The 19,974-nt window shown below is 41.8% G+C and overlaps 1 protein-coding gene across 1 annotated transcript in view; it reads right to left on the bottom strand.

Moving 5' to 3' along the window:
- Positions 1-4,194: 4,194 nt before the first annotated feature.
- USP47 (ubiquitin specific peptidase 47) overlaps positions 4,195-19,974 on the bottom strand; it is a gene marked incomplete in the record, with an annotated part of 45,840 nt that continues 30,060 nt past the window's right edge. Inside the window, 9 exon segments of the mRNA XM_072421568.1 lie at positions 4,195-4,310; positions 10,976-11,006; positions 11,653-11,828; positions 14,830-15,583; positions 16,674-16,793; positions 17,031-17,146; positions 17,773-17,980; positions 18,546-18,650; positions 18,737-18,849. Coding sequence (XP_072277669.1) covers positions 4,195-4,310; positions 10,976-11,006; positions 11,653-11,828; positions 14,830-15,583; positions 16,674-16,793; positions 17,031-17,146; positions 17,773-17,980; positions 18,546-18,650; positions 18,737-18,849 — 1,739 coding nt within the window.

The raw sequence follows: 19,974 nt of genomic DNA, 5'->3' as shown, positions 1-19,974 counted from the left end.
GATGAGTATTACTAATACTGCCAATCATTACATTAGGCAATAGGGGTAATCACATCAGAGTATTAATTTCAGTAACACATGATTATGTGATTTTAGCAACAGGGAAGTAATATCAGTGATGCAAATTGTTTGTAAGTTTTAACAATTTAGTAACTAATAGCTGTCCCCGAGGCTGGGTATCAGAAGAATTCTGAGCATTGCCACTTAGAACATTACCACATAGTAATGCTGGGTATAGTAAGAGAGTAATTGGAGAATTTTTTTCTATTACAATTTTTTTTTAGGGGTATTAGAAGTATTTACAATTTTGGCCGTTTTACCAAACCGATATTAAGGATTTTCATTACCAGTATATTAGAGTATTGTAGTAATGCTGAGTCCTTCAGCTGATTATTAGGAATATTGACAAAGACATCAGGTATAGTATGAGAGTATGAGGAATATTGTGAGTTATACTTACTACTTTACTCTGTGTACCATGGAGTATTATTATTATTATTATTATTATTATTAATAAACAGGATTTATATAGCGCCAACATATTACGCAGCGCTGTACATTAAATAGGGAGTATTAGAAGTATTTCGAGTAATGCCACCTACTCTAATGGGATCTCGGGATCATTCTGAATATCGTTGTAATGCTGAGTCCTGCAGGAGAGTATTAGAAATAGAGTGATACCAGTTAAAGTTTGAGAGTAAGAGGAATATTGTGATTTATTACTTTAGCGGGGTAATCGGGGTATTTGGAGCACTGGCTGGGGTGACATTGGAGGATAAGAATAACTCTGTGTACCGTGGAGTATTGTTAGTAATGCCAGCTTCTCTAACCGGATATAAGGAGTATTCTGAGTATTGTGGGTAATGGTATTAGAGTATCTGAGTCTTTTAGCAGAATGTTAGGAATATTATTATAGTTTGACAGTATGAGGAATATCGTGATTTATACCTATGACTTATAGGTAGGTACATATAGAGGTATTTGGAGCACTGCTTGGTATGACATTGGAGGATAGGAGTAAGTCTGTGTACCATGGAGTATTAGGAGTATTTTGAGCATTCCACTAGAAAATAGGAGTAATTTTGAGTACCAGGGCTGGCTTTCGGGTGATGGTGGGGGAAACTGGGCATTCACTCCACTTTCCCCTGGGCCCCAGTTTACTGAGCAGCAAGGAGCTGGAATGCTCATTTGGGGGCCCCCACTTTTTATTGGCCCCAGGGCCCCTTATTATCTAAAACAGTCCCTTCTGAGTATTAGAAGTATTCGGAGTAACATCGGATTTATTAGTAGCAGTACGCTGAGTATGTTTTGTCCTCCGCTGGATTTCCCTTCCCTAAAATGATCCAGATGTGAATGGTCGGGATATGATCCAGGAAATCCTATACACTCTGCTTACATACTCCATCCTGCTATGTATGACGGCTCAGAGTCCTCACATAACATAGAATTACTGCTGAATCAGCTGAAACTTATATAAACCATTCATGGAAACATACTTCACCCTGGGGTATTACTGCACCACAGGGCACAGCAAGGGCAAGATATCGCCAACATATACCGGAGAGGAGTACAAAATCCAGATTATTTGGTCAGCAAATGTTCCACCAACAGAACAATATATAAGGGATCCTGCCAAATAAAGGTTCCTTCTGACCTTCCAATTATATAATGACCCCAGATATCCCCTGTGACGTCTTTTTGGGGGAAATGTATCATTGGGATTCCTCTATAATGCTCTGAGATCAAAGGAGCACCCCATCCAGAATAAATACATTACTTCTAGGTGCATGTAAGTGGGCGGAGTCATGGCTTCTCCAGCAATGAGATTTGTCTTCCTTATATTTAAATCTGACCTGGGTAGCCCCGCCCACATTTATGTGTTCACAGCCCAGACTGATACGGGATTGTATCTAATAGAAGATTAATAGTAAACCCAGCTGGGATAATGGGGGCCTCTTATAATGGGCGCAGTGGGTGTGCAGACCTGGCATGGTGGGCACCTCTCATATTGGCCACAGCAAGGGTGCAGACCCAGAAACTCAGTACAATTCTCCAGTTTTTTTACACCCCAAAGGTACCCTGTTGTTACCCGGGGTGGTAATTTACCACATTTTTAAGATGTTATGAATGAATCAAACTTTCCTAAAACTTCCCACAATATACAGCAACATAATATTGTTTTAAAGGAAGATTCACCTTTATCTTTCATCATTAGTCAGTGACTTTGCCTAGGCCAAGATGATGTCATCAGTCTGCTGCAGGCGGGAGGAAGCCTCAGTCTCTTCAGTGTCAGATTGCAACATTGTATTTTTGTAACAAGTCACAGTGTGGGAGGCTGCAGCAGAGGCTGATCTGTGTCAGACATTGTGTAGAGTTTTGTGTGAGAATTGCTTCCCAGTTTCTTCTTTCCATTGGTTCCACATCTGCCCTTTTATTATTATTATTATTATTATTATTATTATTATTAATAAAAAGGATTTATATAGTGCCAACATATTCTGTAGGGCTGTACATTAAATAGGGGTTACAAATGACGGACAGATATAGACAGTGACACAGGAGGAGGAGAGGACCCTACCCTGAAGAGCTTACAATCTAGAAGGTGGGGGAAGTAACACACAATAGGATATGGAATGGTGGCATTGGGTTTTGAGTTCTCCTTTAAATGAGCAGAAAGTAGGAGCAAGCTGAATGGGATGAGGAGACCATTCCAGAGAGTCGGGGCAGATCTTGGAGCCGTGCGTGTGATGAGGTTTTAGGCTCTTCCACTCGCCATCACAAACTGCTTGCTTTCCCCTTTTGATGATCATTTCAGTGAAATCTCCATTAGGACCCATTATCAGGGCGGATGGAGAAATGGGAGCAATCAGTCTCTGTTGGCGTGATTTAAGTGTTTCTGAAGCGTGATCCGGCCCGGCGTTCTCTTTTATGTGCCGCCTGCGTCTAGGGATTCTACATCTGAGTTCCGCTCAGTTAAAAGGCGACTGATATTTAATTCATGATCCCTGCGATGAATTCTCTGATCAGGTCGGTGGGAATGCGGAGAAGGTTGCATTGATGAAAGCGTTGGCCATGATGGATCAGAGAAGCTCGCAGACTTTAATCTCGGGGATGGCAGCGCGTTCACCGGGAGATTTAATAATAGAACACCCTGGCTGCTGCTTAGGGTGCTGATTACTGAGTGCACACGCTCCCTGCGGGATGCAATAACATGTCAATAGGGATCACAGGCCAACCAAATATCTTATTTATCTTCAGGAACTACAACACCCAGCATGCCCCAGAATCTATAGCAGCTACAACCTCATATAAATGTTTGTTTCTAAAAGCATGTGTATTCCTTATTAAATATCATTGCTCTCTGTGTATTTCTTGCAGATCTGTGCAATCATTAAGCATTAAACGTCTTTGTGCTGGAGCTTCCTGTAATACAGACCGGTCACTGCTGATCTGTCTCCTGGTGTCTGGTGCCTGGTCTTGGCTCCGCCCCACCTGTGGTCCTCTACAGGCAGCTTGTAGTGGGTGGAGACTGTTAGGCCACTCCCACTGGCCTGCTCTCTGCACAGGCTATGTACATGTCTGTGTACATGATGATGCTGCTGCTACTTTTACAAAATAATAACTTGATTTCCAAAGGCATTTGGTGCCAACAAAGTAGATTTATCCAGAATGGTGAAAATAAATCATTAGACAGCATAAGTAATGATGAAATAGGTGCCCCATATACAATCTTAAAAGGTATGCAGATATAAGGTTTATAATAAATATAAATTCACCAGAATTTGCAGCTCAGTTTAATAAAGTTGATAGTCAGACAATGGAGGCAGCGAGCCAAGCAGCAGCAATGGGGAATGTAGTGGCTGGGATAACAGACATTGCCAGTGCTTTGTATCCGGAATTGGTGACAGTAATCTCCCTGCAGCCAGTGCCAGCTTGTGTTTGTTCATCTCCCATGACATAATGACAACCAGGCTGAGGATTTGTCTTTGGAAAAGTTTCTGGGCTGTCAGTTCTCAGGAGCTTTGTGTGATTACAGAAGATGGCCACTAGGGGGAGTCACGTGTACCATGCATGCTATGACAGTGACAAGTGTGGACAACTTATTGTAGATAGGTAAGTGAATGTGGTCAGCATGGCAATGAGCGGGAATGTTGTAATAAAACATTTATTAGATGTAGGAGATATAGTTACTCTTTACAGGCCAGGTTCTCTTTTCTGCTTTACAGCATGGAGGTTGTGCTTTACTGCTGCTCTGGGCAAGGCAAGTCTATGAGTTACAGGACATTGCAAACAAACACTGTACTCTCCCTCTCCACTTTTCCCTTTTCTCTCTCTCTCTCTCTCTCTCTCTCTCTCTCTCTCTCTCTTTCTTTCTTTCTTCTCTCTCCTTTCTACTACCTCCCCACTGTCTTCTCTCTCTCTCTCTCTCTCCTTATTCCCCTTTCCCTTTTCTATTTCCCTTTCTTTTCCTCTTCCAGTTCTCTTTCTTCCGCTCTCCTTTCTTTTTTCTCTTTATCTTTCTTCCTCTCCTTCCATCTCTTCTCCTTGCTCTCTTTTTCCTCTGTTCTCTCTCTCTCTCCTTTTTGTCTCTCCCCTCCTAATGAAGGGGAGGCTGGAGGGCAGAATTCATAAAGTAAAAGCCAAAATGAAGATTTAATGAGGGGAAGGCTGGAGGGCAGTTTTAATGAAGGGGGGGTTGGGGGGCAATTTTAATGAAGGGAAGCCTGGAGGGCAGAATTAATAAAGTAAAAGCCAGAGGGCAGATTTATTGAAGGGAAGACTGGAGGGCAGTTTTAATGGAGGGGAGGTTGGAGGGCAATTTTAATGAAGGGAAGTCTGGAGGGCAGAATTAATAAAGTAAAAGCCAGAGGGCAGATTTATTGAAGGGGAGGCTAGGGGGGCAGATATAATGAAGGGGAGGCTAGGGGGGCAGATTTAATGAAGAGAAGGGACATAAGATTGTGAGCTCCTTTGAGGGACAGTTAGTGACATGACTTTGTACAGCGCTGCATAATATGATGGCGCTATATAAATAATAATATTAAGGGGAGGCCAGAAGGTAGATTTAGGCACCCAATCGGTGACAACGTTGGGTTTTGCCCCTCGGAGGGTGTTGGAGGGATCGTCCTCCCTACTTACACAAACTTTTCTGAAAGTGAATTCTGTGCAGGAACAGACAGGAGGATTCTTTCATCGAATAAAACGAGTTCAGTTCCCATGGACACAACATCCGAATAGAAGATAACGGGAATTATTTTAATTACATGAAGGTTGGTTGGTACATTGCGTCCCCGACAATTAGACGAGGATTGAATTATCCCAGGGATTGAAAAACGCCGTTTCTGTTTTTGTGGCCCCTCCTGGTTAATGAAGCCACTCGGAACGCTCAGGATAAGCCGGACAGATGGCGGTCGGTGAATTTGGCAGAAGAATCGCGGATTTATCCCGGGGATTTTACTAAAATCCTAAATATTGTTTCCAATATTCCAGCACTTCCTGTCTGTATGCACTCATTGCCCAGTCTGGGGGACTATAGGAAATCAGAGCCACCAGGGGATACACGTGACAACACGTGAGCACATTTGTGGGAGAGTTGTCACCCCATAACAGGAAGTCCCTGAACAAGAACTTTCATGGCGGATATGCCAGCCGTGTGTTCCAACAATTATATCATCTGGGACCACTGCAGCATCTGCACTCAATGTGATATGTAAGGGGGGAGGGGGGATCATGTGACCCGAGGCTGCAACACTGAAATAAAGCCTATTATATCCCAGAACAGTGCTGTCCAGCTTGTGGCCCCTGGAACAAAGACCCCAAAACTGCTTTAAAAACTGCCCCAGTCCATCTTACAAGCTGCCCAGTCCTGTTCACCAATCAGCCGCATACCAGGCCAAGGACCATGTGGGCCCAATGTGGCCCTCTATGTCTATGAAGCAGGACATTTTTCTTGTCCAATCAGAGTGTCCTGTTGGCCACCAAGGTATTCCCATTGGGCTGTAAAAAGGTAGCTGATTGGATAGCTAATAAGCCCGGCCCCTGAGGAACCCCGGAGTGAAACTATATAAGAGAAAGGGGCACATTTTGTGATTGAAAATGGTGACAACGGGAATTTGGATGTGCAGCTCCTAGACATCTATGATTAGAGGGATTGGGGGAACCCAAATCTTTCATCTGGCCCGGATTTGGAGGGATTGTTCCTTTTTTAGAACCAAACCCCTGTGTTCTATTTCTGGTGTCATCTGACAGATTACGGTCTGAAGCCGGTATGAAAAACTGAATGATGAACAATTTGTAATTGTGAGTTTAGCCAATCACCTTTGGTTTATTGTCTATAAAGTGGGCGTGTCAGGGGTGTGTCCTGTGCCCCGGTAAAAAACTTTTCTAATTCTGTTCAGCTGGATTTGTAATCCGTACTGCACAGACAGGTGGGTGACAACATTATTTCCTATATTACATTTGCAGCTTCCTGTGTCACCAGTAACATGATAATGCTTTGTTGGCTGATATGCAGGCAGGTGACAACAGAAGCTGCAATAGTGAATAGAGTTGTCACCCTGCTGGCTCCGTCCAGTGGAATGTAAATCACAGGACTTGCTGAACACAGTTGCTAATTTAAAATAAACTTGATTGCCTGTATTTTTTTTTTTTAAAGTGAACCTGTCAAATAATTTAGGTGTTGTAGGAATTTAAGGACCTTTGATACGCTGTATTAACCAGCAAAAAGCCTCTCTGTGTACCCTAAATATTTTGTTATTTGGGGTCTTATTTTTAATCTCCGCCCACTTGACTGCACCTCATCCAATCAGCAGCTAATGAAACGCTTTCACAGCTGGGCGGGGCTTAGGAGTCAGACTTCTTGCAGCAAATCAGAGAGGCCCACAGAGAGGGAGGGGACTTTTCATTTTATACTTTAGCATGGCTGACTGGTTTGCAGCTCCCTCATTGGGCCCTATTATTTAGGATCATCATTGCAAACATCTGATTGGTGGGTTATGTTTTTTGTTTTGCAGTGCACCAGAGACGGCGAATGCTGCGACGGGCAGCTGTGCATCTGGGGCCAGTGCAAGAAATCCAAGAGAGGAGAGAGCGGCGCCATTTGTGAGAAGCAGAGCGACTGCGCCCCCAGCCTGTGCTGCGCCGTACATTCCAGTAACTATCTGCCCCCAATATAAGAAGTCATTGGGCTGATTTATTAAATCAAGGCTGGAGAAGATACATTTTCATCAGTCAATCTGGGTGATCTAGCAAACCTGGAATGGATCTGGTCCAGGATTGAAAACAATTACTAACAATTAGCAAATGGCTTTAAAGAAATCCATTCCAGGTTTGCTGGATCACCCAGCTTCACTGATGAAAGTGTATCCTCTCCAGCCATGGATGTGTGCACAGATGCGTGTAAATAAGTATGAGCACATACCTGTTCATATCTCTTCTTACAGGTGTGCACAGGAGCATGAGCACATACCTAACCCTGTGCATGCACTTTCAGGTTTCCTATATTCCATCTTTGCTTTTTACAGTGATCTCATAAATAAAACATCACCACATATCATTCATCCAAGTTCAAAATCCAAGAGGCTATATTTATAAATCATTCACCCAGTCAATTCCTCTAAAATTCACTCAATGATGATCGAAGCTCTCTGCAGGTCTCCTATTAAAACAATGACTCGTTCTGCCACCTAGTGGCCAATCGTCAAAAGTGCACAGCTCAATAGGAAATGAATAGGAAAGAAACAAAATTTATTAGTGAATTGAGGGAATAGTTTATAAATAGAGCCCAAGTTGTTCAAGTGATGTGACCACATGTTAACACTTAGAATTTAGAATTACTTATCTATACATTAGTATATATTTCTAACAAATAGGGATCTTTGGTTTGCACATACAGCAAAATAAGGTATTTGCCAACTAGACAATAGTATGTGATTCCTGCCCAGCTGATCCTTACTGCAATGTGCAGAATGCCAAATATTTCTTGCTGATAGCATACAAAAATGGACATATAGTACCAATACAGGGCAGAAAGACAAAGCTGGACTAAGGTCATTGAGTGGCATTAAGAAATGGAAAGATATCTGTGCTCAAATCCAAGTAGCTTAAATATATATCAAAGGTAAGGTGCTATAGACCACATAATCACATGTTCAATGCTGAAATCTGCTGCAATAAACAAAAAAAATGGTAAAAAATGCCTCTCCTGTGTCCTGCTCCATGGATGGAAGCACAGTTCAAGTTGCATTAATTGTGAGGCTCTTTCTGAATGTTAACCTCCCAGCCAGATCATTTCCAATGGAAGACGGCAATGGTTCACCCGCAGGAATCGGCTCCGATCTTAACCAAGACGAAGGAGATATGGAATTTCCTCCGGAACCTCAATTTGTGGATTATATCTAGAGGACTTATTCATTAATAATAAAGCTCAGGAGGGTGCGGGTTAAGGAACTGACCACAGAACTGGAAAAACATAATTTCATCATGACAAACCTGGAATGCTTTGGTTGGCATGACACATACACAGGGATTGATCTCTATTCACGCTATCAGATGACCGATCCTTGATAAGCCATCAAACGCACACAGTACTAGGAGCTTATAGTGAAATCTGGTGAAAATTGCTCCAGGTATAACGTTTTGTAATTCACTCAGTTAAATGATACATCGGGGGCCATAAATAAAACTACTTTACAAAAACCTGAACAAGGGAAACCTTTTCCTCTGCACATTCATTTCTGTTTCTTCCTCTGATGCGTTTCAGGTCCCATTGGGGCTCAGTCATAGAGTTCTCATTATAATCCCCAGGAGGGAGCGAAATGCGTCATAGAAGAAACAAGGAGAACAAAAAACATTTTCTGGAGGAAGAAGCATTGTGTGGCTCCTCGTTGTTTCTATGGGGGTGATAGAACTCATAGTATCGCTATCGCTCCATCATGGGGATCTCAGGGGACGCTTCAGGGAAATATCCATAATGTGCAGAAATTGTCAATCGGATGTCAATCTGGAACAATAAACCTTTAATATATGGAAAATAAATTGCTGCCCAGCAGATTTAGGACTAGGCCAGCCTCCCAGGGACTACAAGTCTCAGCATACATTGCCTATCTGTATTTACAGGCAAGGTTGGGTTTGTAACTAGGTATTGGCTGCCAATCACTGCCACAGGATATTCTCTATGACATGTTGTTTGTTCATAGAAAAGAACGTGTATCTGTTCTTTGACCCCATTTACTAACTAGCTGGTACCTCCCAGTATAGGGGAACATGCAACTCATTCCCTCTTAGATTGTAAGCTCTTCTGGGCAGGGTCCTCTCCTCCTCCTGTGTCATTGTCTGTACCTCTCTGTTATTTGCAACCCCTATTTAATATACAGCGCTGCATAATATGTTGGCGCTACATATATATGGTTTGATAATATTAATTGTTGTTGCACATGATGGCACCTGGACTAACATATAAAGGGTAGAGGTAGTTCACAGACCTGTGTGATTCCAGATTATACAGGGCTTCTTTTCCTAGCTCCCAGGGGCAAACAAAGTCTTGGAGGTAAGTAAAATGTACAGTCGTGGTGGTGGTGGTAGGGATAGAGGGAGGGGGTGAGCACAGGGGCCCTTTAAATTGGTGCAGAAAGTCACGTCCGAGTTCCTATAGGCAGGACATATGCATAGAGGCCTGCAATGACCAATAGGATGATTGTAAATTGGACCAAATAGAGAAAGATGTAACCAATCAGAATCAGCTTTGCCAAATACTGGGACCAAAATGCTGAATGACCCACATTTACAAAATAAAACCCTCTGCTCCCCTTACATCATTTGTTTTTTATTTGATCTTTTTTTGGTTTTGATCAATTTGGTAAATGTAACAGAAAAAAATAGTCATACCCATCGTAAAATGCCTCTCTGCTCATCACTGCCCCCTAGGAAAGAATCACAATTCAAGGTGAGAGGCTAAATGGGTGTATCTGCCTGACCACCAAGCCCCCGCCATGGCCTTTGTCTCCAGGTATGGCAGGAGGCATGCTCTGTTCACATACAGAGTGTGCCTTTAACATTCCTTTATCTCCATCTTGTTGGATTCACCCTCTTGATTACAATTTTAGTATAGCGCCATCTAATGGTGAGCAGACTCAGGCTTGTACAACGTCGCTCTCTGCTGGATGGAAATGCAATAATTCAAGTGTCTAATTTATATTTTAATTCATTGTTTGCACGTGTCACGTGATAAATATTTGGGCAAAATACAAAATTATCTATTTAATGTTCTCATGACTCTTATAGAATATTTTAATCTTTTATCAACAACGGGTCCTTTCTGCACCTAAAAATATTTGCTCCAAGAAAGGAAAGTATTTAATTTTCACATACAAGAATCAACATATTAAAATTAATAACTGATTAAAATGTATTCTGTTTTTTTTTTGTTACTCGTAGATCTTATTCTATCAATGTTTGCAGTATTTTGTATGTCATTGTCAGTTCTCAGCAAAGAACTTCCCAGGTTCTTTTAGCTGGGCGCACCACCCGGCTGTTCCTGAGCAGTTGGTTCACAATACAGGAAGTCACTGCTACCCGCCTACAGCTTCTTCCCACTCCACATAAAAAAAAGTGTCTAGGGAGAATATCGAGGGGTTTTATTTTATTTGCCCATCAACAGTTTTGACTTTTACAGTTCAGTAACACGGGTCCTGTCCCTCCCCCCATCGCCTATGACTGGACAGTAAAAGGAGAAGTAGCAGGTCTATCTACTACTCCTCCTGCTCTCTCCTTCAGTCAGTGTCCTCTTTACACTAGAGCTAAATTGACTGGCTCATAATGCTGCTTTTTTCTCCTCTGGTCTAAGCTCAGCTGTACAGGGACAGCAACTGGCTGAAACCAAGACAGTTTCTCTAGCTGGTCAACAGAGACTGCATGTTTTTGGAAGGTGGGATAAAATCCACACAAACGGGGAGAACCTGCAAACTCCATGCAGATTTCTTCAGGGCTCTTCCCAGCCGGATGGTGACCTACAAACGCAATACAAGCAAGGATTATAACCAAGCCTTTTCCCTTTACAACACACACAAACACATACATACATATATATATATATATATGAAACATACGGGGATGGTTATAAAAAAGGTGTCTGCTACCATCACATGACCAGCGTTGCAATAGAAAACACCACACCCCTACCCCTGCACCTCGAAGTACTTAAAGGGAGTGATTTTACGATAGTCACGAGATCTGCGAGGGATCATTTCAAATATGGAGATGCAATAGTCTAATAGAATGCCGGGGATGCCACATTCTTTTCATCAGTCAGCTTGTTCAACTTCAAGCTCTCTGCAGACTTCTCGCCTCCTATTGTGATACTTCCCTTACCGCCTGGATTGAAAGCTCTTCGGGGCAGGGTCCTCTGCTCCTCCTGTGTCACTGTTTGTATCTGTCATTTGCAACCCCTAATCAATGTATAGTGTGGCGTAATATGTTTGCGCTATATAAATTCTCTTTACTATTAATTAAAGTAGCAGGAGATAAAGTCTGATTAAATCCAAAGTATAAAGTAAGTATATATAAGTACTACTGCAATGGATAGAAGAGAAGATAACTTTTTGTGGCTGCGCAGAGAATGAAATGACAACCAGAGCCATCGATTTAATTTCTTACCTTGTTGTCGTCACAAAAGGAGGACAGCGTCTCGTTCAGGCGCACGCTTTCAAACTCCTGATTGCTGGCGTAAACCCGGAAGACTTTAAAATGGGAGGAGGGCACCCCCACAAAAGGCTCCAGCTGCTGTTTGAAAGCAGAGAGGGTGATTCTTTTATCTACATTCACCACTAAACCTGCAGAGAGATGAACTGGGTCAGAACATCGAGAACAGACTGTAGGCTTCACATATCCATTCACAACAGCAACACACTGATCAGCTGACTCAAAAAGCCCATCAAACAAGAATAAAATCATGTAAATGTTTTAGTATCATTCATTTTTGATACTTGTGAGATCATCCAGGGGAATTCAAAGAGCCATTTCTATTTTTTAAGGCAACTCAAAAGGCAATAGATGCAGTAAAATAAAAATCTTTGTCAATATCTAATTGATTGCTATAATATGAATGCAAAGGAACAAAAAATATAATATACTGCAGAATACCAGTTATGGTATTGGTGTGGTGGTGGTTGCATTTTTCTTTTATCACACCTTTATTTTTAATTGGCAATTGATCCTGCAAATACCAGATCACAGGTTGATGGCTGATGGCAACTAGAAGTAGATCACTGCAGACTTCAGGATCTGGTGGTAAAGTTCTGGGGTGTGCAATGTGTCTGAATTTTCTATTGGGAAAAATAACTAGAAAAAGAGTTTTATCTGACTTGTTTGTATTTATACAGTAGGCTACACAAAATATATTGTGTAAGAGTAGGATACAAAGACTGAAATGTGCAGAAGCAAGACCTCTTTGAAAAGGAAATACTAACACCTGAGACTCGTGGATTACGAAGAAATAAACCCCAGAATGCAAAAGCTTAAATTGCAAATGTAATCATTTTCAACCAAGCATTCTAGGGTATGCATCGAATGGTTTCCTGTACCACAAGCAATAGAATTTTAAGAAAGCAGAGTTTCCCTTTGAACTGTCTGGTAATTGTTTCTAGTGTGGGGGAAAAACTGTACTGGTTGTTATATTGTTTCAAAGCTTTTCCCAACCACTTCTAGAATTCTAAGAACAAGCCAACATTGTCTACCTTACAAGAAAGAGTCCAACTGAAAGATAATAAATATTACTAGATATACTATGACCTGGATAAATAAGAATCTTCACAGGCTGCTAACTTGGTGGACCTCAACTTGTGACAACATGACAACCAAGTTCCCCATCTATTATCTTTATATGTTGGATGAGAAGAGTCACAGATCTGCATGTTTCTGATACATGTCCATTACTGCAGCATGCCAGTCAGCCTGCTGCAATGTGTTCTTGGTTGCAGTGAAGGAGCTGCTCATTGTTTATTCAGCCTAATACACTTGTATAAAAAAATATACAAATTCAACAAAATTGCGAATTCAAGTTAAAATATAGGAGGAATCAATTACAAAAAGTGATGCATTGGTCCTTGATAGACCATATCAGTTTCCTAGTTAGGTGCTGCAGCAAGCTTGCAGAGTGTCATGGCCAAGGTCAAATAAACGAAGACCTCAGATGAGCGTCGACCAGTATATTAAATCTGGCATTCCTCCATTTTCAGACCTTGGTTTATTGTTGTGAAGCTGGCAGACTGTAAGCTTTCTATCCGAACTGATTCTGGTCATGTTACATGAGCTACGAGGGTAGTCTGGGGTACAAGGCTTTCTTCTCACTGCATGCCCAACACTGCATTGGTCTCATGCCTGGAAATGGGAGCGATGTGACAGTCAGCAGCAGCATGCAGATTCTGATCAATGTGGAGATTTGAATAGGAAATCTGAATGTCTTTAATACATTCTAAGGTCAGTTTTAGGGAAAAGCCAATTAACCTATCTGCATGTTTTTAGAATGTGGGAGGAAACCGAAGTACCTAAAGGAAACCCACACAAACATGGGGAGAACCTGCAAACTCCATGCAGATAGTGTCCTGGCTGGGATTCGAACCTGGGACCCAGCACTGCAAAGGCCAGAGTGCCAACCTCTGAGCCAACCGTGCTAAATGGTGAATTCTTACGCGTATGAATTGCTCTGAGGTCTGCATGATCAGGGATTTGGAAAGGGGATCTGTATGTCATTGGACTGGTATGGGGTCTGCATAAGAGTCCTGTATGTTAGGTATTCGTTTAAATCCACAGGAGATTCAAAACTGGAGTTTCTCAACCTTTGAATTAAATCTTAAATTGCGGTTGATTTTGTACACTGCAAATAGAAATTGTACTTGCAATATTGTGTAAATTAAGCAATGCCCCACAAAACCTTTTTGCTACCTTCTAAATTCTCTACGGAAAAACAATCTCACCTCTGTGATGCTGTAAAAGAAAAGTCCACTATGCTATAAAACTAATAGCAGGAGATTTGTCTTTATGGTTTTTTACACCACAGAAAATGCAGATCACTTTAGAATGATTCATCGCCTAGCTGCACATAGAGAGTTCATTATAGTAAACTGTAAAGGGTTCTCCATTCTTAATATGAAGAAGGCAGACATTAAAAACACACAAAAAGAAATTTGTTTGGTTTCCTAAGATTCAGCAAAAAATGAATTCCAGATGGTTTGTGAGCTGGCAAGGCTTAGAACCAGTCAGGTTTACATTGTCTTCTATGAAAGAATGTTCCGCACTTCCTGTCCATGGAAGAGTGGAACAAGAAGTGAAGGAAAATCCTCCCAACTGGGACATGGACAGTAGTGAAAACCTGGCAAAGGTTTCAAGCTTTCCCAGTTTTATCTAGTACTTGGATGTAACATATAATGTGTTCTGGTCTATCAGGTACAGCACTGCATCCTGGGAGGTCATATGCTGCCATATACCTGAAAGCAACAGGTATGTAGCAAGGGATCAATCACAGGAGGTAGCGGGAGTGCACATGGCTCCATTATGTCTTTTTAAACCCCAAGCCACGAACTGGTGCATATACAGGGCTGAGGACAGTCTCGACATCCTTACGTGACAGTGATCTCTGCCCAAGCAACTTGAGAGGAGGGGGCAATGAGTCACATGATCCCCAGTAAAGGGGGGTAGTGGGCATGTGTGCTGCTGGTGGGCATTAAAAGGAAAATGTTGCTTTGTTCTGCACATAAAAACACATTATGATACAAACAATTCAATTTTTAGGAGCTCCTTTCTCCAACAATGATGCTTAAACTTAGAAATACGTACATTTTTCCCCAGATCCTTCTTCCCCAGAATGCATTTCTGCTTTGAAATACATGAACTGGGCCTCTTCTCGACTTTTACCGCTCTCGTCGTACTCGCTATCCGTCCCAGAATCCTCCTCGGCTGTATCCCAGGTTTCCTTCTTGCCTTCATTGGCTTTGGATCGGCGGCTGCTGGTGATGCTGTGGGAGTCGAGCCCATTGGCTAGTGGTATGGGGGCATTGTCTGCATTACACAGGGTGTCGCTGCTATGGCTTGATCTAAGAATATCGCTGTCCACGGAACTAGTACTCCGGTCGTTATTAATATCAGAGTCTGATCGCTCTTCCGACTGGAAATTGTTCTCCGAGTCAGCAGGGAGAATCCGGTTCTCCAGTTCTCTGTTGTCGGCTGACCCTGAGGAATCCGCCTCATTTAGCGGAGAGTCAATGTTTTCAAAGTCACTGCCCTCTGTACTTTTACTGCTGTCACCATTACCCCCTTCCTCTTGTTGCTGGAGGGACAGAGACTTGAGTTTTTCAGTGCTTTCCTCCAAAATGGCATCCACAGATTTTCCACTGCCTTCCCCCCTTTCACAGAATGCTGCCTGGCTTTCCAAGTCCCCGCAAGATTTTGCACGGGAAGAAAGCTGAGGGACGTGCTCCGGGAGGGACACAAACAGTCTAATTGTGTTTGCATTACGATCAAGGAGCTTCCACAGGTGAGAATCAGGAAACGGCAGCTGGTAGTCTGTGCTGTCCGAGCTCTCCACAAACACCTAAACGATAAAAGTAACAATCAGACAAAATGATAATAGGGCGTACAAAAGGCTAGATGCTATGTAAACCTCCCCAATGAACTTTATTAATTTGGTATGCCAAACACACCTCTATAGTCTTTAGTCATATCTGTTTGATAAGTGCAAAAATACCTGCTGCCCCTGCTAAAAAAAACAGTGAGATGGTTTCATTCTGTGGACTACTACACCTTCCTCTATGGTAAAGAGATGAGGAGAGGGGGTGATCTCCCAACACATTTCTCTTCCATAGATAAAGTATAGTGAATGTGTGTTGTCACCCTAGAGCAATAAAATGTGCTACTGGCATGATAAGGCACAACTGCAATATAATTAGGAGATTTTGTTTAATACTGATCCCCAGCTTTGCCTTTTCCCCTCACCTGACCCCTCCAGCTAACTAATCACTGGCCTTTTCCACTCACCTAATGCTACAATCACGTGACATCTCAGTGCGGGTCAACCTTTGAAAAGTGGAGTAAGCCATTGTGAAAATTTGCCTCTGTGCAGAAGCTTATTGACTGACAAACAGTCAATTGCTATGCACAGGGGGACCAGTCTTGTTTGTGCCCCTTCCAGTAATTTTCTTTAGGCAGCCTGTCTGCTTTCTGCACAGGCCATGTACAGCACACTAAGGATGTCACTATCTGTTTTTTTCTTGGGAATCAGTGGACCTCTGCAACAGACATTTTTTCATGTTTTCTGCTATTAAAAATGTAGTAGAGTAGGTAAATAAGTTAGTAAAAATATCAGTGGCTCAGCTAAAAAAAATATAGCAAAAATCTAGCAGTGAGTGAGAATTGTTCTGAGAAGTGTTGAGTTAGAAGTGTTCTGTACTCCAGAAAGAAGGAGAATGAAAGGAAAGAAAAAGCAGGGCTGACAACACTGCTAGGGATTTCAGTGCAGCAGTGGCAACGTCAGTGCATGTCAGAGATGTACCGAGTATGTGGAGTTTTATTTCTTTTACCCAGACACATACTTAAGGTCGTGGGATTATGTACCTTAAACTCCGTTCCATAAAGCAGAAGCAGACTAGAAGTTAGGACATCCTAACATATCTAAAAGACCTCACCTTATTGGTTCTGAAGAATCCTTCCGCCTTGAGCATTCTAGTGGGGATACTGAGCAGCCGTAGGTCATTGTAGCAGCGTTCCAAAACAACGCGCATAGGATCCAAAGGCAAGCCTACAGTCTACCACACACGGAGACAAGATAAAAACTTGAGAAATAAAAAAACTCACTGCAAACCACAACATAGAAAAACCCACACAATATCCAAATATTGAAGATAAGGACGAGGACAGTCCCTCCAAATCACTGCACCACACTCTAGTATACAGTAAAAAGACGATATAAGTCAATCAAAAATTGTACATCTTTGGTAGGTAATTAGTGAAGACACAAGGAGGGTTACTTCGCCAGTACTGACCTTAGAGATGAGCTGCCTGAATTCCTGGTTTGTCTGGTTTAGATAAGCGCGGACGCTGACTGGTGGGTAAAACGTCTCTGTCTTCAGATCCACTACATACAGCTTCACCATCACCTCTGCACAATCACAAAAAAATATTTGAAATATTCAGCATGAGTGACATTGCAAAATATCAAAAATCAAATACTAACTAAAATGGTCTACGTAATTGAAAAAGATGACTTACAGTCAAATAAAGGCCTCTGGATAGATTACTTTAATGTAATCAGGCTGCATATACAGTAACTAATTTGATCTTCAGCAGAAAGATGTTGCACCAGGGAATAAAATGCATCTTGTCATAGATGTCAGGGTGACGATATATTGATAATATCATGTTTCTACATCCTATGTGAAGACTAGAGCTGTTAGAGACTGGTGGGTTGAGAGCTTCAAGTGTATACATGTGCACACTCCCAAACAAGAGTAAATGTTCCCCCAAAACAGGGTGTTCTTCCAGGGAATGTTAATTTATACATTACAGAGACCTGCCTATTTAGAATGCATCTGTTTTTGTTTTTTTAGGATATTTTGCAACTTTTGCGGACTTGCAAAAACTTGGTAAAAATGTCCATGTTGTTCTGACATTGCAGCCATGCATGGCTAAGATTCACTATCAACTAAAACAGACATTCATGGAATAGAATCCTGGCCATGGTCCAGGCCTGACAAACAAAGGTAGCACATCACACAGGTTACTCACCACCTGGTTTGTAGGACTGGAACACCTGGTCCGGCCGTTTAGTTTCAAGAAGCAGATCGAACATGTAGGCAGTTTTGACTCCACCCAGCAGCAGTCCCATTGGTCGGTCTTCTTCATCTTCATACGATCGCTCCAGGTAATCATGAAATTCATCATATTTCACTAACCGACAGCAATCCAGAGGAATGACCCCTTCCAAATCCATGATCTGAAATAAACAATAGCAAATGAAATATTGGTGATGTACACAAACACATCATTATTAGAGGAACAGTACAGACCCTTTAAACAAAATAACCAATAATGGAGTCAAATGTCCCAGATTTCCAGAGTCTTCAAGATGTGTCTATCCTGACAAAACATTGGCTCCATTGGCACAATCCTTTACAATTACTCCAGTCTACTACAGTGGTCATGTAATTGTAATATATATTTACTTTCTTCATAGCTTGGTGTCAGAAGGACAGAGCAAAATTAGAAAAAATAGCTCTTTAATCTACTTTTTCTACTCTCACTGTGCAGTTACAAGGTACTGTTGGAAAGGAGACCTGTATTTGTTTTTCAGTTGCAGCAGAGAAAAATCTAGGTCTCCTAGTTTGTGCTGTGTGGCAAAGCTGATTCTCAGAACTGTGTGATAAATTCAACTTTTTTGGTAAAAAAAATCTTTGTATTTAGAATGCAGTGTTGAAACAGTCCTTATAATACACAGAGTTCCACTATAAAATAGAAGTATGAATTGAAATCACTCAGTTATCATCTACAAAGTGCTGTACCTTCCATGCAATCTCTGTGGCCTCATTCATGGTCTTATCCTTGTGTACCTCCAGCTTATTTTCTATCAGGATCTGTTTGACCGGATGCATGCAGAAGAGCTTCAGCTGTAAACACAACAGGGACAATTAAAATGGATGGCGGCAACACGGCTGTGATGACTGGGGGATAAAAGCACAGAAGGGGCCCGTACTTTACAAGTATTGCGCTCAAGCTCTCGCTGGCGTTTCTCCTCCTCCTCCAGTTCCTTCTCCTTCTCCATCAAGTGCTTAATGTGCTCTGGAAAATCGCTCACCTCCACAAACTCTGCAACAGGAATGAAAGCAAACTTAAGATGCAATGTCTTGTTATACCATTCATCTCTACTTTAAGCAGCACAGGTAGAACAGCACCAGTGAAGCTTATACAAACACAATGTGAATAAAGAAGATTTAGGGAAAAGATAATCTAAAAAAACAGCCTCTTCTGCAGTAATAATAATAATAATAATACCACTTTTAAGCCAGCATGGGTCCCTGTAGTATTGCTTTTCTACCACTAGATGTCACTGAGTTTTGAGTTAAATGACTACCAGTAGTTAATCTACTTAAAGTAAACCCAGATAGTCATAGACCCACCCCCTGGGGATGGCATAATTCCAAAGCCTGGGTGCATAGTAATACTAGACTGAGCTATGTGAAGCAAGAAGTCAAGGTATGTAAAATGTTATGTTATTTTGGAAAAGATGGGAGGGTGGAGCAGATTTTAGAATTCAGATTTAAAAGAAAACTTCACTGAAAGAGAAAAAAGCTAAAAAAGATAACAAAGCATCCCGAAAATGTCAAATGACCATGGACGTTAGGCCCTTCTGCTCTAGCCTAATAAGCCATGTTCTTCCATGCATTCTGGGGGGTAACATCCTTAAATACCAGACTCCATGACGTGAATTGTGCAGAAAGTGGTCTACCAGGCTGTTTAGAATATGGCACTAAAAGACAATCTGCTTTAGGCAGCATCTACCTCATAGTGAAGCCATGTGCTTTTTAGGCCTCCTAGGAGCTGACGCTGCTAGGAGTTACAATAGTCCAATTCCCTGTACATCCTACACAGTATACATTTATCCCCAAACCTTACTAAGGGAACAAGGTCTGGCTTGGGGGAAGGTGTTGGCTAATGTGCAGGAAAAAAGACTGAGGAATCCATGAGGATGACTCCTTCTCTTTAAAATTTTCTGACACTGGTATCCTTAAAGATGACTTGAGAAATCTACTTTTAAGTGAAATGTCCCCTTTCATAGGTGTTAAGTTCCTATTCCAAAAAGATGCTTGGCGTTGAATGCATCTTCAGCCTCCGTATTTCTGTACTCCAGCTGTCAGCCAAACTTCCTGCATCCAATTCTTCACACAGATACCTCCAGACAAGCAACCTAACAAACCCCTTCCCACAAGGCAG

This window comes from Pyxicephalus adspersus, chromosome 9 (genome assembly GCF_032062135.1).
Source record: "Pyxicephalus adspersus chromosome 9, UCB_Pads_2.0, whole genome shotgun sequence".
Taxonomy (NCBI): domain Eukaryota; kingdom Metazoa; phylum Chordata; class Amphibia; order Anura; family Pyxicephalidae; genus Pyxicephalus; species Pyxicephalus adspersus.
The sequence above is the reverse complement of the archived record's forward strand: the minus strand, read 5'-3'. Positions and strand labels throughout refer to the sequence as shown.